Source organism: Pteropus vampyrus, unplaced genomic scaffold (genome assembly GCF_000151845.1).
Source record: "Pteropus vampyrus isolate Shadow unplaced genomic scaffold, Pvam_2.0 Scaffold123, whole genome shotgun sequence".
NCBI classification, from domain to species: Eukaryota; Metazoa; Chordata; class Mammalia; order Chiroptera; family Pteropodidae; genus Pteropus; species Pteropus vampyrus.
Window position 1 is genome coordinate 4,352,863 of NW_011888904.1, and position 15,517 is coordinate 4,368,379.

At 41.4% G+C, this 15,517-nt stretch overlaps 1 protein-coding gene across 1 annotated transcript in view; it reads left to right on the forward strand.

Annotated features, from left to right (window-relative positions):
- The window catches only part of MSANTD3 (Myb/SANT DNA binding domain containing 3), a 21,959-nt gene continuing 6,442 nt past the window's right edge, over positions 1-15,517 (forward strand). The window contains exons 1-2 of the mRNA XM_011366269.2: positions 1-62; positions 13,226-13,676. Coding sequence (XP_011364571.1) covers positions 13,259-13,676 — 418 coding nt within the window. The 5' untranslated portion in view covers positions 1-62; positions 13,226-13,258. The remainder of the gene's footprint in view (positions 63-13,225; positions 13,677-15,517) is intronic.

Consider the following 15,517-nt stretch of genomic DNA (forward strand, 5'->3'; position numbering starts at 1 on the left):
AGCCGCCGCTACCTCTGCCCTGCAGGCCGGGCGGTCGCCTTCGTGCGCCGCGATGGGACTCGGTGAGTGGGGTCGGCCTGCGGCGTACAAAGCCTCGGGGCGCGGACCTCGGGGAGATGCAAAGGTGCACCCGGCGTCGGGGATTCGGGACCCTCGGGCCGGGGGAGCCACTTGGGAGGAATCTAAGTGATCCGCAGAGCCTGGATCTTACCATTCTGGGGTCCCCACTGTATGCCGGGCGCTGTGCTCTCTTTCCCATACTTGACTCATTTAAGACCCCTTGTTCCCTGTCCAAGGGTGTAATAGGAGGGGTCCCTCCTTCGGAGGCCGAGGGCCCAACATCACATTGCTGCTCGCCTGACCTTGGGAAAGCTCCTCTACTCCGAGCCTTGCTCTGCTTTTGTAAATGGGGGAGCGGTGGAGTGGGAATGGAGTGCGTGTTGTAATACCTACTCCCAGGTGCTATTGTGGGAGAGAATGTACGTAAATAAATATAGCTAAATTTGAGCACTTTCTGTGTACCAGGCCCTAGGTACTAAGCAGTTGACATGAGTTATCTAATTAAATCATCACACTGGAGCTATGATTAGTTACTGTAAATTGCATATTTCATCTTTATTTAGGAGTAGTAAACTGAAGAATTTAGTCTCCCTGTTCTGCTTCAGAAGGTTGGGTGTTTCTTAGGTGTGGTAACATTTAAGATTACAGATGTTCCTGCAGTATCAGGAGAGTGGTTATAAGATGCAGGGATATATTTATTACACATTAAAAAACGGAGGTAGGATAATATCAGCATTTCGGATAAGTCGGTTGTGTTACCAAGGAAATTGCTGAATGTTAATTCAAAAACACAGTTCCTGAGTTAGTACTGAGGGCTGCTATGGGCGTTTGGTGCCAGAGAAAGACAAGGGGTGGATTGGGGAGAGAGGAAAGGATTCTGAGTCTCTGGAAGAGGATGTGAAGGAAGAGACTAGGATCTACCAACCCAGCATCATTCTGGACCAAGATTCCATCCTGCCCTTAGAGACCAAGCATCCTGTTGAGAGTTTGGGGGTCAAGGGTAGGGAGTGAGTAAGTAAGCAAGAGGAGGGATGCTGGGGCAAGAATGGTTTGTCTCTTCCTATGCCCAGGCCACTCCAAAAGTATTCAGATGAATTGAGAGCCAGGTGATTGGGTATCTTGAAATGTCATTGCCCCTTCTTGTGATTTTGAAATTCTTTTAATGTGTTTGAGGAGATTGAGACAACCACTAACCCTAAAGGTTGATAAAAATGCTTAAATTATAGATCTAACTGATGTTGCGAATGAGTGAGTTTTGAACAAAGTTCACTTGGTTAGAGAAGCACTGAGCCTGAGGAGATTATTTTAGGGTTCAGTTCAGAATGGGGAGAACTGGAAGACTTTGGACCCTGAAGAAGGAAGAGGAAGGCAAGAAGCCTTAGGGACTATACTAAGGGGAAAGAAAGTAGAAGGAGGAGCTGAGGACTTCACAAGACCATCTGCAGAATACCTAAGCAGACTGCTCAGCTCTCAGCTCCCAAGGAGGCATCTTTTCTTATCCTGATCTGTGACCATTTCTTATTTGAGTATTGTGGAAGGTCAAGGTTGGATTCAGGCTCACTTTTCTCTTGAGTAAGCAGGAAAGGCTTCTTGGAGAAGGGTTATTTTAAAACCAGGCTTGAAGGAAGGAATCTTTGGGCACATGGTGATGGTGAAGGTAGAGAGCAGCATTCATAGTAGAAAGAGCAGTTGCTTTTGAGATAGAGGCAGTTTGGGGTTTGAATCCTAGCTCTGCCACTTCTCAGCCATGTAGTTATTTTTTTTGCGAGTATGGAACAATGCTTTTTTCAAATGCCTGGTAGGAAGTTCAGTAAGCACTAGTACCCTTTTCCCTGTCCATGGTGACATTTGTTCAACTTACATCTGCTGAGCACCAATTGTATGCTGAGTCATATGCTTCATGCTGGAGATACAGAGATGTGTCAGAAATTGTGTATTCCCTTAGGAATTCTCCAGTCCAGTGGGGGAAATGGACACAAAGAACAAATTAAAAAATATGGGGAGTGCTGCAGTTTAGTCATATACAGCTGGCAGTGAGCTCACAGAGGGGTAACTAACTCATTCTGGATAGAAAAATCAGGGCCAATCTACCTCTAACAAGATGAGTATGAGATCTTATGATTGAGGTTTTGAATGCTACACCACCCCTAGCTTTTATCTTTTTTACCTTTATCTTGTCTTTGCCCTGATATTCTCTCTTTAAAAAAAAAAAAAATCTAGTTGCAATGTGTGCATAGTTTGTAAGTTGCCTCAAATTCATTTTAGAAGGAAGCTTTTACAAATATAATACACATAACAGCCTGAGCATTAGTTGAGAAAGGCTTTACAAAAATTACACAGGGGTTGGACCTTGAGGAATGAAAATGAGCCCTTTGTGGACTTTGGGGTAAAGGATTCCAGTTAGAGGAAGCCCCCATGTACAGAGGCCAGGAGGACATGGCAGAGTCAAGGGCATGAAGGTCAGCTGGGTCTGGCTGGGATGAAAGCTATATGGAGAGGTGGGGTGGAGGGCACTGTAATCAGGGCCATATCTGGAAAGGCCTTGAATGCCATGTGGGGAGTTTGAACTTCATCACTTAGGTAGTGGGGGAGATGTCAGAGGTTTACACGCCAGACTGTGGCATGGTCGCTGTGTTTCTTGAGGATCCCTCTGGTAACTGTGTGGAAGAGGGGCTGGAAGTTTGAGAGATCATTTTGGGAGACTAGGACCTGACCCTAGATATGGGCAGTGAGGATGAGAGAGGACAGAATAGATATTAAGGTAAAACGTATAGTAGATCTTGATTGGTTATATGTGATTGAACAGCACACTAGTTTCTGCTTTGGGAAGCTAAGTTGATGTGGCCTAAATCACAAGAAATCAGGAGCTTTGGGGGTAGGGGAATAATTACTTTGTTTTTGGCTATGGAGAACTGGAGATTTCTGAGGCGCTCTCAATGCACAGCTACATAGAGGTGGCCAGTAGGGAACAGGAAATGCGCGTAGTGCTGAGGACACAGCATGGGGTTCACACCTCTTCTTTCTTTGAAAAAATCCCGAAAATCTACTGGGTGCTGAAGAGACAAATAAAACATGTTTCCAAGCCTCAGGAGCTCCGCCTCAGGTAGGGGAGATTCTGTGGATATGGATAGGTCTCGGTACAGAGTAGTTCTGAGTACTACAGCAAGAAGTAAACACTTGGAGCCCTTGGCCCAGAGATTTGAAAGCTGATGGTTGTTGCCTAAGTGGTGGGAGTAAAGAGAGTCCTCATAGCCGAGGAGCAGGCTGGAGTGGGAACGCCTACATAAGAGGACTTTCTGTATTGTAAAAGCTCTTTCTGTGGAGAATACTTCAGTAATGAGTCCAAAGGAATTTCAGAGAAGCTGGGGTGGGTGGGGGTGGGGAGATGGTTTAGGATGGAGCCGTCAGGGAGGGGAGGGAAGGGAAGGGGTCAGGGCATTTAAGAACCATCATCTGGCTGATAAGGGAAACTGTGAGAGTGGAAGGATGGGAGGTGAGAACTTTTGCCTTAAACACAAGGCTGGTTCTGCTCACAGTCACACTTAGACGCAGATGGTAAAAATAAACACTTCCAAGTTACAGGACCGTCTGGAGTGGGTGGTGAAGGGGAAGAGGAGGCAGCACATTAGAGGAAGCAAGTTCCACGCTAGATTTTCGACTGGAAAGCACCTCCGAAGGAAAGAAAGATGACGGGAGAAGGCATAGGTGACCATCCTGGGTAGACAGGTCTGAACATGCGAGAGCAGGTACCTGAAGGTGTGCACAGCAAGTCATGTCTGATCACTCTTACCTGTAGATAACATGAAGTCATGAAGGCATCAGAGTTGTAGTAAGGCTCTTAAGAATCTGGAACACAGTCCAATAGTATTTACAAGAAGAAGCCAGGAAATGATTTTTGTTATGATAAATCCTGTGTGAAAGGAGAAATTTAAAATAGCAGAACATCTAAATATAATTAGTAAAAAATGCAAATGGCAAGCAGGTTAGTTTCAACATACATTCCACAAAAATTTATTGAGTGCCTATTGTGTACCAGGCCGTCCTTAAGGAGCTGGGGCTACAGTAGTGAACAAGAGATCTGATCACCTGCTTTAGACATTTCACCTGGAACTGCTTAACCTACAGAGTTAAACCTGGGTATGTGCCTTAAATCGACTAAAGCAGGGGTCCCCAACCCCCGGGCTGCGGACCAGTACCTGTCGATACCTGTCTGTGGCCTGTTTCGCACAGCATGAGGTGAGCGGCAGGCATGCGAGCGAAGCTTCATCTCTGTTTGCAGCCACTCCCCAGAGCTAGCATCACTGTCTCAGCTCCACCTCAGATCATCAGGCATTAGATTCTCATAGGGCACTGGTCCTTGGTTCCCAAAAGGTTGGGGACCGCTGGTAAAGTGCTGAGATCACTTTATTCTGTTGCAATGGTCTCCTTCATTGGCTGGGAGCTCCAGAATCAGAAATACCTTCTACGCATATTTGGCAGAGAACCGTGGAAATCAGGCTGCAGAAAAACCATTGTAGCAGCAGTGCTGAGAGATGGCAGATCCACAGGGAAGAAAGGGGACTTGCCTAACGTCGCAAAATGAGTGTCAGGATTGAGAGCAGTGCCCTTGAGTTTTCACATGGAATAGTGGGGGAAGGCTCGCGGGTCCCTAGCGAAGGGGCATCTTCACAGTGAGAGGCTTCCAAAGAGAAGATGTGGGGGCATGAAAACATACAGTGAAGTTTCACTTTTAGGTCCCCAGGAATCCTCCAATTTTTCTCTGATTCTCTGTTTCCTCATCTGTAAAGTTAGAGGATTGAACTGAGTTCTCTTTTTAGTTATAGCAGAGTAGGATCTATGTTGCTCCCCCAAAAGGTGGTTTGGCGGATGTTAAGTCAGGAGACAGAGTCAACAAATCAGGATAGGAAATAGCCTTTCATCTCTTTAGAGCAAGTTGATCACGCATAACCCATTTCCAAGTCTCCCTTCAGGGAATTGGTGCCATTATTTTGTGTCCTGCTCTGTTCTAATGCCAGTCTATTCTAATGGGAATAAGATTCTTGTCCTAGATCCCTTCAATCCTGGAGGAGTGTTCCTGGGCATATCTTTGCCACTGTGGTTATCACACTGCCTTGTCACCAGGCCATCCACAATCTGCTGTGTTGTGTTGTGTCTTCATTGCACTAGGATCTCCTTGATCTTAAGGAATACCCCTCTGGTGCCTGCCCATTTGGTGCTAGGTTAATCCTCACGTGTCCGCTTTGTCTCTGCTTTCTCTTGATCTCCCGCCCTAGTGTGGACACGCACATGTCCCGGTCATTTCTTGCTTTGAAACAGCCTCTGGTGTGCACCTCCTTTTTTGCGTTCTCATCCTATCTACTCAGAGTCCAGGGCCTTTCTTATCAATTATTTATCTCAGTGATCTCCTTTACTTCTCTGTTTGTATCCTACACATTCTTAACAATCTAGTTCAACATTCTTCTCGTTTATGAAGAATGCAAGCAACTTCTTCCCTCCTTTGAATGCCCTAGGCCCTTCGCCCTCTATTATGGTGTCTGTTTCAATGCGCCTGGCATTTTAGTTATTAGTTTCTGCATGGCAACGCTTCTTCCGGGCCATAGGGTTCAGCTTGTCTTTGTATCTCCCACATATTTTAGGGCAGTACTGAGCCTCTATCAGGGGTTTATTACGTGTTTGTTGAATTGTGTGACTAAGAAATAAAAGATCCAGTAAGTATTTGAGTATAGAGACAGTCCCCAATTTAATGATGTTTTTTTATTTTACTTTACCATGGTGTGAAAGCAGTAAGCATTCGGTGGAAACTGTACTTTGAATTTTGATCTTTTCCTGGGCTAGCGATCTGCGATACGATACTCTCTCTTGATGCTGGACGGCAGCAGTGAGCCTCAGCTACCCTCAGCCATTCAATCACAAGGGTAAAGGGTAAATCACCAATACCCTACAGCGTACTGTGTTACCAGCGTTTTTTGGATATTGTATTTTGTGTTTCGACATCCCATCCTGTCTGCAAAACACCCATCTGTGTCTCCTGCTGATGAGAAGAAGGCAATTACTCTTGAAATGAAACTCAAGATAATTGCCCAATGGCAGGCTAATGTAAGTGTTGTGAGCATGTTAAGGTAGGCGAGGCTAAGCCATGATGTTTGGTAGGTTAGGTGTATTAAATGCATTTTCGACTAATTATATTTTAACTTATAGTGAGTTTATTGGACTATAATCCCATCCTAAGTCGAGGAGCACCTATATATTGTGTATAGTCCACTATTCTACTTCTGGAAGCAGTTTAGTATGGGTGGGAGGGGTGGAAAGAATTAAATTTATTGAAGCTTCTGGTCTATGCTTCTTTCCTACTCCTATTGCATGACAGCTGTGCAGAGAGAATAGGACACAGTAGAGGCTATTAATCCCATTTTACAGATGCAGAATTGCAGGTTAACTGACTTGCCCAAAATCACAGTTAAGTGGGTGCCGAAGTTGGGATTTGAGCCCAGGTTTTCTTCATCCAGTGTCTCGGTTCATTTCATTTCACTTTAAGAGCGGTAGTTCGTTAATGTCCTGGTATCTGTATATAGTCTCAGTGCCACAGATCTTCAGTCCTGGTTCCCATTCTGAATGTTGACTATAAAGAACTCCCTCTTTCAGGAAGGGAGGGAGAAGTAAAATCTGGCCAAGTTTCTCTAGTCTTTGCTCAAACTTTGGGACTTAGTTTAAACCTTCATGGACTTAAAATATCATTAGATGGTGTATTAGTTGGTGTATTATTTTATTATGGGCTGCCATAATAAAATACCATAGACTAGGTGGCTTAAAGAACAGAAATGTATTTCTCACAGTTTTGGAGGCTGGAAGTCCAAGACCAAGGTGCCGGCAAGGTAGGTTTTATTCTGAGGCCACTTCTCTTGGCTTGTAAGTGGTGCCATCTCTCTGTGTGCTCACCTGACCTCTTTGTGAGCTCTGGGACTTGGGGGAGAACAACCTCTCTGGTGTCTTTTCTTATGAGGGCACTAATCTCCTCCAACTAGCCTTATGACCTCATTTAACTTTAATTACTTCCTTAGAGGCCTAATATCCAAATACAGCCACCATGGGCTGTATTCAACATTAAGTTTTGAGGAATACAAACATTCAGTTACAAAAGATGGATTTTTATACTAGTTGGATAGTAAATGTACTTATTACATTCTTTTAGTGGTTTAGTCAATTTTAGCGATTTAAGAAAATGTGCTGGTTATTTCCTCTTTGTTCTTTTATCCTATTGGAATCATGATCTTTTATTTAGCCCTGTCCATGGGCCTTCACCTAGCTCAAGGGGGAATTTCCATTGCATTTGGATTTTGCTATTTTATTTGACCATTTTACCTTAATGCAGTTTTTGGTGTACTACTGTTTTATCATGCATCATAACTCATTCCGTGCATAGTGGGCAGTTTTATGCCTATATCAGAATGTATTCATTCGCTAAGTGTTTGCTGAAGGCCCACTGTGTGAGGGTCATGGCTGCTCATTGGACTACAACCATGCCTGAGAATGGGTAGCACTCTGCCTGGCAGAACAGCGGAGAAAAAAGATGATCCATATGAGCAGAGTTGCAGGGTGGGGAAGGCCAGTCTCTTTCTAACAAAAGCTGATGCAGCAGGGAAGGCTTGTTATATTGTCATCTATAACCAATTATGGACATTGCTGAGTAGTTTTAAGCTAGAATATGCTTTCTAGCCTCGAAGTTTCTGTTAATAAGCTTCACTTGGAGACCCCTTTGAGATGTGCTTGTTTACTTAGGACTACGAATCAGGTGCTCAAGCACAGTGTCAGTGTCCCCCTGAGGGGTGGACCATATTAAAGCTCCGTATGATCTCCACAGTTACTTTTCAAACATATATTCTTATCAGATCAACAGTGGAAATTTTTTCAGAGCTCTGGTTGGTGTGAGAGAGGTACACCTGGGAGCGGGGCTATGGGCTCTAGGTTCGGGACATAGTGGGAAGAGGCGATGGGGCGGGGAAGGGAGGGGATGAGCCCCTGAATGGAGCCAGACAGAAGCAGGCACTGCTCCCCCTAAGCTGCTCTCCTCTTGGACCTTTCCCTGTTGACATATTGCTACGTTATTTGACACGTACTTTGAGCAGAGTTCTAGAGGCTGTCACTAGGTCTGAAAGAAGAGAGCTAAGCGGAGCAGAGAGCGGCAAGGGCATCGGCGTAAGACCTGGGTTGGAATCCTGGTTCTGCTGCTTGTTGTTTGTGTGACCACAGGCAAATCACTGAGCCTCACTTTTCTGATCTGGGAAATAGGAATAATAATTAGTTAGTGGGGATAAACAGCCTACTTCATTAGGCTTCTGGGAATCCATAGGGGATGTTTAGGGTACACTGTCTCATACCAGAATTCCTTTATAGCCCTGTGGAGTGTAACCACATGGCCCAGGGAGGCCTGCTGCTCTACAAAATGAAGCAAAGTAAATTGGTAACTCCGGATTTACTTAGCTAGTGATTAAATAACAGTTTAGTTAATAGGCTATTAATGGTCCCTAGGTGTTGGTAATTCTGAGTGTTTGCCTTTGAAGGGCAGTTGTATAATTTCATCTGGTACTTTAATAAAGTTTTTTTTTTTTAACAGAAAATAGTGTAGTGTAACAAATGATACTCTCAGGATCTATTTTGGGGAGGATTAAATAATATAGTGCATATTAAGCACCTAGTATAGTGTTTAACCCACAATGTAAGGCTCAATAAAAGTTATCTGCTATTATTATTGCTGTTATTAGAGACTCAACTGGCCACACTTAGGACAAGATCCTTTGTGAATGTAGACTCCCCACGAGCTCACCACCACCTGGTGGCAACTATTGGTACTGCACATATTGTGAGAAGAATTATTAAATTGCTTGTGAGTAATTCCATGGAGTTTGAATTCTACAAGTATAACAGGAACTTTGTTCGGAGTGTGGCTTACTTGCCTGAGAGCTGGAATTTACATATCATTAAACGATGAAGTGACATTTTTGACCTCCACAGCTGGCATGAGTTTTTAAAAATGTTAATGGCAAAAGAGTAAATGAAGTGGGGAAATAGACATGGCTTGTGTGCTATTAATAGGAATGTAAATTGGTACACGATTTCCGGAGGACAGATGGTGATGTAACAGAAGTCTTAAGTGTTTTCATCTTTTGTGGCAACCATTCTTCTTCCGCGAATTTACCTGGAAGGAATAATCAAATATAGAAAAAAAGATTTATTTAGAAGGAAAACACATATAATACATATTTTACATATAAGAAAATCATATATCTTATTATATATAAAATAGCATTACCTATAATAGAACAAAACAGAGAACAATCCCTTTTTCATTTGTGAATCAGATACTAAATCCTTATAGCAGTAATTCTTAAAAAGGGTGGGGAGATGGGGCACAGTTGGCATATTGACATCTCTGGGGGCAGAGGAGTTGGGATGCGGGATGGGATCAGAATCTACTCTGGGAGCTGTGTGGTTTAAGAGAATATTCATTATACCTATTGATTTCATAATGAGAATGATAGAAAGTAAAGTTGGACACAGATATCTTAGAAGATAGAGATAATACAGAAGAGATATAGGGGATGAGTGTTAGTAAATTTCAGTTTGGGGAACATTGATTTATAGGAAATAAGAGTATTGATGAAGGCAAAAAATTTATTTTGGACCTTCGGGGAAGAAGGAGCATGGATTAGGTCATTGTAGGAACATTAGAACTATATGATTGAAGCACAGCCCTGATAATTTAGGGGTGTAGGGACACGTTTCCAAAGATAAATTTCCCCTCATTTAGCTTCGGCCAAGACCTGAGGGCCAGACCACCTTTCACATGTATCTAAATATCTTGAGCTTTGATGCCGGCTATGCCCATGATGAAGGTGAGGCAGGGTATCTGGTATGTAGACACACTGTGATCACAGCAGTTCATTTTAATCTTAACTTTTGGGAGGAGAGGGCGCATGGTAGGAGACCCTGATCAGCTTCTGTTGTCCTCATGTAAAGCTCATACTCCTTGACCTCAATTTCAAGGCTCTTTGATTTGGCCTGGTCCTCTCTGGTCTCAGGCCTAACTGATTTCACCTGGTCACATCTTCAGTAACCCCTCCCCAGACACAGTGTGTGAATAACTGGCTTGTAATAGTATGATTTTTAAATTAGGATACCATACATTTAAAAGCCACAGCCCTTTTCTTCTCCTGCTTTTTATTACGAAGCTTTTCAAACATGCAAAAAGATCAGGAGAATAATTTGATGAATTTTTGTCTATCCTTCACTCTTGTTGATCTTTAAGTGTCCCATTTTTGGCCAATGGGACTCCTTTCAAGTTTCTAATTCTTTTGATATGGGTTGGTCAGTTTTAAATGAACTACATCATCAGTATCTTGATGGTTGCCTGTTCTGAAAAATCAGAGGCTTGGAGAACATAAGAAGGACTGGGGCATGTTGGTTCTTTTCACAAATGGAAACATGCAACACTTACTTCATATCTGTATTCATTGTCACTTAGGGACAGTCTGATCATAATGTGTTTGAGAGATTTGATAGGAAGCTTCTAGTGAATAAAAGATGTGAGAAAAGCGTAGAGTCACGAAAAGCACATAGGTTCAGTGGAATAAGACATTTCCTAAGTACCTATTGTGGGAAAGATGCTGGCTTTGCAATGGGGAGAATGGCAACATGACCTAAGGGAGTTATGGCTGAGTCACCCAAGGAGATAGTCGTGATTCTGAGAATACCAGACTATTTGAACTCACAGAAGCAGAGTAGAAGGGTGCTTACCTCCTGAGGTGGAGGGGTGGGAGAAATGGGGAGATATTGGACAAAGGGTACAAAGTTGAAATTATGTAGGATGAATAAGTCTAGAGATCTAATGTGCAGCCACAATGACTGTAGTTAATAATTCTGTATCAAATATTGGAAATAATCTAAGAGAGTCCATTTCGGGTGCTCTCATCACACACAAAAAGGTGATTATGTAAGGATATGATATGTTAATTAGCCTGACTTTAGTATTCATACATATGTATATATATACCAAATCAAATTTATGTATGTTAAATACATACAATTTTTATTAAAAATATAAAAAGGTATGTAGACTTTAATAATGGAGAAAATGTAGTGTCATTTTGGATTTTTAAATATATAATTGATAACTCTTATAATATATGAGCAAAGACTTTGTTTTTAAAAAATTAATTTATATTTTATGGTGACATTGGTTAACGAAATGAACAAAGACTTTAAAGGGCTATGCGTAATAAAAATGGCTATTAGTTGCTGTGTTAAGGGGAAAAAATAGAAATACCAGACTATCAGGACAGTCCAGGTTCTTGCCTTCTCAAGTTGTCATCTTTGTGATGTTGGGCAATCCATTTCACTTTAACTGGCCCTTAGTTCTCTCAACTGAAATGAAGGATAAAGAAAATGTGATATGTATATTACATACGTATCACATGTGTACATGTATTATTCAGAAACACTCAAAAAGAAATCCTGCCATTTTTAACAACATGAATGGATTTTGAGGGTGTTATGCTAAGCGAAATAGGCAGAGAAAGACAAATATGATCTCACAAGTGGAATCTAAAAAAAAAAAAAAGCTAACGAACTCATAGATCCAGAGAACAGATTGGTGGTTGCCAGAGGCGGAGGTGTGGAAGGTAGGCAAATGAGTGAAGGTGGTCCAGAGGTACAAACTTCTAGTTATAAAGATAAGTCCTGGGGATGTAATGTACAGCATGGTGACTAGAGTTATTAATACTGTATTGTTTATTTGAAAGTTGCTAAGAGAGTGGATCTTAAAAATTCTCATCACAAGAAAAACTGTTGCTATGTGGTGTGATGGATGTTAACTGGACTTCTTGTGGTGATCTCACACATGTATATCGAATCATTATGTTGTACAACTGAAACTAATGTTATATATCAATTATATCTCATTAAAAATTCATGAATGGATAAATAGAATTGCTATGTCCATAAAATGGAATATTTGGCAGTGAAAAGGAATGAAGTATTGATACATGCTACAAGGTAGCTGCATCTTGAAAACATAATGTTAAGTCAAAGAAGCCAGTCACAAAAGAGCTCATATTGTATAATTCCATTTATAGGAAATGCCCAGGAAAAAAAAAGAGGGGTGTTGGATTTAATCTCTAAGTGCCCAGGCCTTTTCACTTCTGAAATCATATATAAATTATTTATGTAGGACTGCACTTTTAAAAGTGGCCCAAGCCTTCGTTTTAAAGATGAAGATGATAATCATGCTAAGCAAAATAAGTCAGAAAAAGTTGAAAGCCACATGATATCTCTCATATGTAGGATATAAATCTAAAAGCAACAAACAAACATGACAAGCAAACAGAGACTCATGGACATGGACAGTGAATTAGTGGTTACCAGAGGAGGAAGTGGCAGGTAAATAGGGGTAAAAGGGGGTCAAATATTTGGTGATGGAAGGAAATCTAACTCTGGGTGGTGAACACACAACGCAATATGTATACAATGTGCTGTTGAATGGTACACTTGAAACTTATTGGATTTTGATCATTGTTACTCTCAACGATTTTAATAAAAAAAAAAAAATAACTGAGGTTCCTCTAGGAACATGGACATATCCAAGGTCACAGACATAGTGATGGAAATGTCAAATGTTTTGGGGCGATTTCTAGATGATTCCGATATCTCGATAGTGTCTACATCATCTGTTATATTTGGTTATACAGTGGCTTCTCTGGTTTCAGCTGTGACAAACCGAGAAAGCTGTTTAAGAGCTGCCTAACATTCTGAATTTGGGGAAAAATCAGTTCCCTAACACGAAGCAGACCTAAATTAACAAATTAGAATTACACATTGAAGTTCCACAAAAGATGCTCAACTTGCTTTTTTTGCTGTTACATACCAGATATTCACAGAATGGCCAGGAACCTACAACAAAGGACCTACTTGAACATCTACTTTGAAATAAAACCCTATTCCTAGTAAACTTCTGAATGTTTTCCTGAGAATACCATAAGTCAACATTAATGGAAAAGAAAGTACTACTGTATTTCAGACAAGGGAATCAAGCCGGGGATTACGACTTTTAAGCAATTTGCTTGCATTTTTGTTGCTGGAGTTTGTAATTATCGTTTCAAACTTCCTTTTACAGGATAACTAAGGGCCAGGAGAAATACAGTGGAAAATGCAAAACAACGAAATTATAAAACCTGCCAAATACTTCTCAGAATTGGAAAAGAGCATCCTGCTTGCTTTAGTAGAAAAGTACAAATATGTGCTGGAATGTAAGAAAAGCGATGCGCGAACTATTGCACTCAAGCAACGTACGTGGCAGGCGCTTGCCCACGAGTACAACTCTCAGCCCAGTGTGTCGCTGCGGGATTTCAAACAGCTGAAGAAGTGCTGGGAGAACATCAAGGCCCGGACCAAAAAAATTATGGCCCATGAAAGGAGAGAGAAAGTGAAACGGAGCGTCAGCCCACTCCTGAGCACCCACGTCCTAGGGAAGGAGAAGATCGCCAACATGCTGCCAGATCAGCTCTACTTCCTGCAGAGCCCTCCGGAAGAAGAGCCAGAGTACCACCCCGAGGCCACAGCCCAAGGTATCGGTTCCTGGGCCCGGCTTGCATGTTATCACTGGGTACCTGTTTGACATTTTAATTTCAAAATCCTTAATTTTAAGGGACTTTATTAAAAAGAAATTTTTCATAATAACCTTGACTTTCCCAACTGAAAATCTTCAGATTACATAGAACATTTAGATCCTATAGTACATAAAACAGAAGTTCATGTTTATATCCTTGTGCTGTCTCTTAAAGCTCTCTTTTCTCTATTATTACCGAAGAATAAGGAAAAATAGGACTATATTAATAAGTTGTTATTAATGAAGTACCTTAATTGCGCATCTCAGCTTATCTCAAATATATTAAAGTAGATTTTTTTTAAAGATTTATTTCATTCACTCGGTCTTATTTTTTTCACAAAATGTTTCTCTTGAGGACCTATGATGTGCAAAGTATTGCATTAAGTCATTCTAAAGGCCACATTAAAAAAGTGAACTATTTCAAACTTAAGAAAAGTACTGAGACTAACAGAGCAATCACCCATTTGGCATTCACCTAGATTAAGAACTAGCATTTCTAGCCATTACAGTATCGTCCGTCATCCACTGTTTTTTTGGTGTGTGGCACTCCAGGGAACTTGAGAAATTCTGGAAAAATTTTACTTTCGTTTTAATATACTTTCATTGAAAAGAGAAAAATACATCATATAGAATTCTTAGAGAAGAAAAAGATTATCATATAATCAAGGATATCATGGTAGTGTGTCATAGCTTTAAAAGGTTGGAATTAAGCAGCTGTTGAAATGTCTCCAGGCAAATGAGGGTTGGAATGCATACAGATAAATTGCCAGTTAGATAAGAATGGCCAGTTAATATAAAGATTCACTATAGTTTTTAGAAGATACACCTCGAAGCAGAGAAATTTTCCTGGGGAGGAGGCCAGAGGGCTGCTCGTAAGGGGCTCCAAGGACTCAGCAAGCATTTGTCTAGGAAAATCTGATTTTTGGCTTCAAGATGAGACATTCACTTATTAGTGTCCCCAGAAGAGATTGAACTCAGAGGGATGGGCTTAAAAGTCACAAGAAACTGTCTAAAACCAAGAATGTTATCCATGTGGAGTAAAAAAGATAACCAAGTGAACTGAATGCACATTTTGACGACCACATTTCTTCCCCTGTAGGCAGATCATTCTGGGAATCTAAATTATGGTCACAAGTTTGCTTGCTGATCATTTGACCAAGGTTCAGTGCAGGAAAATAGTTGGGCGTCCATAGGAATTAATGTCATAAACCTCATCCATCATTTTCCAGTGTAGGGAGCCTGTATCTGAGTTTTGATTCATGAGTTCCCAAGTCAGGGTACCTCCCAGCAGACAGTGTTTCATAGGCACGGCTAACTCTCTCTCTTACTCCTCCTCCTTGCCGCTTCTGTGGCAGATGGGGCCCACTGCTGATTGCTCTGGAGATGTTTATAGCTTCAGCCAGTTACTCTCCATCTTGCTTGCCTTAGACCCATCCAGTCTCTGTGAGACAGTGAAGGGACTGGTACTGGGGGAGGGAGGCTGGTGAATCAACAGGGCTGCTTTTCAAATTGCTGTTGTTTCCTGGGAGATGTTGCTGAGGAAGATGCTGGTGTGGAACACTTTCAGTTCACTTTGCAAATCTTTGATCTGGATTATTGTGTATTGATTTTGTAGCGTTATTCTAAAGGGACAGTCTTATTTCCCCATTTTGAAATTTTAAGGTAAGATCTAGAAAGTTCATTCCACTTTTTTTTTCTTTTTAGAAGAAATGATGTAATTCATTTATTCATAAACACAAAATATAAATTTCTAGCAAGAAGAGAATAAATATAGATTCTCAGTCCTTGTAGTGACATTTG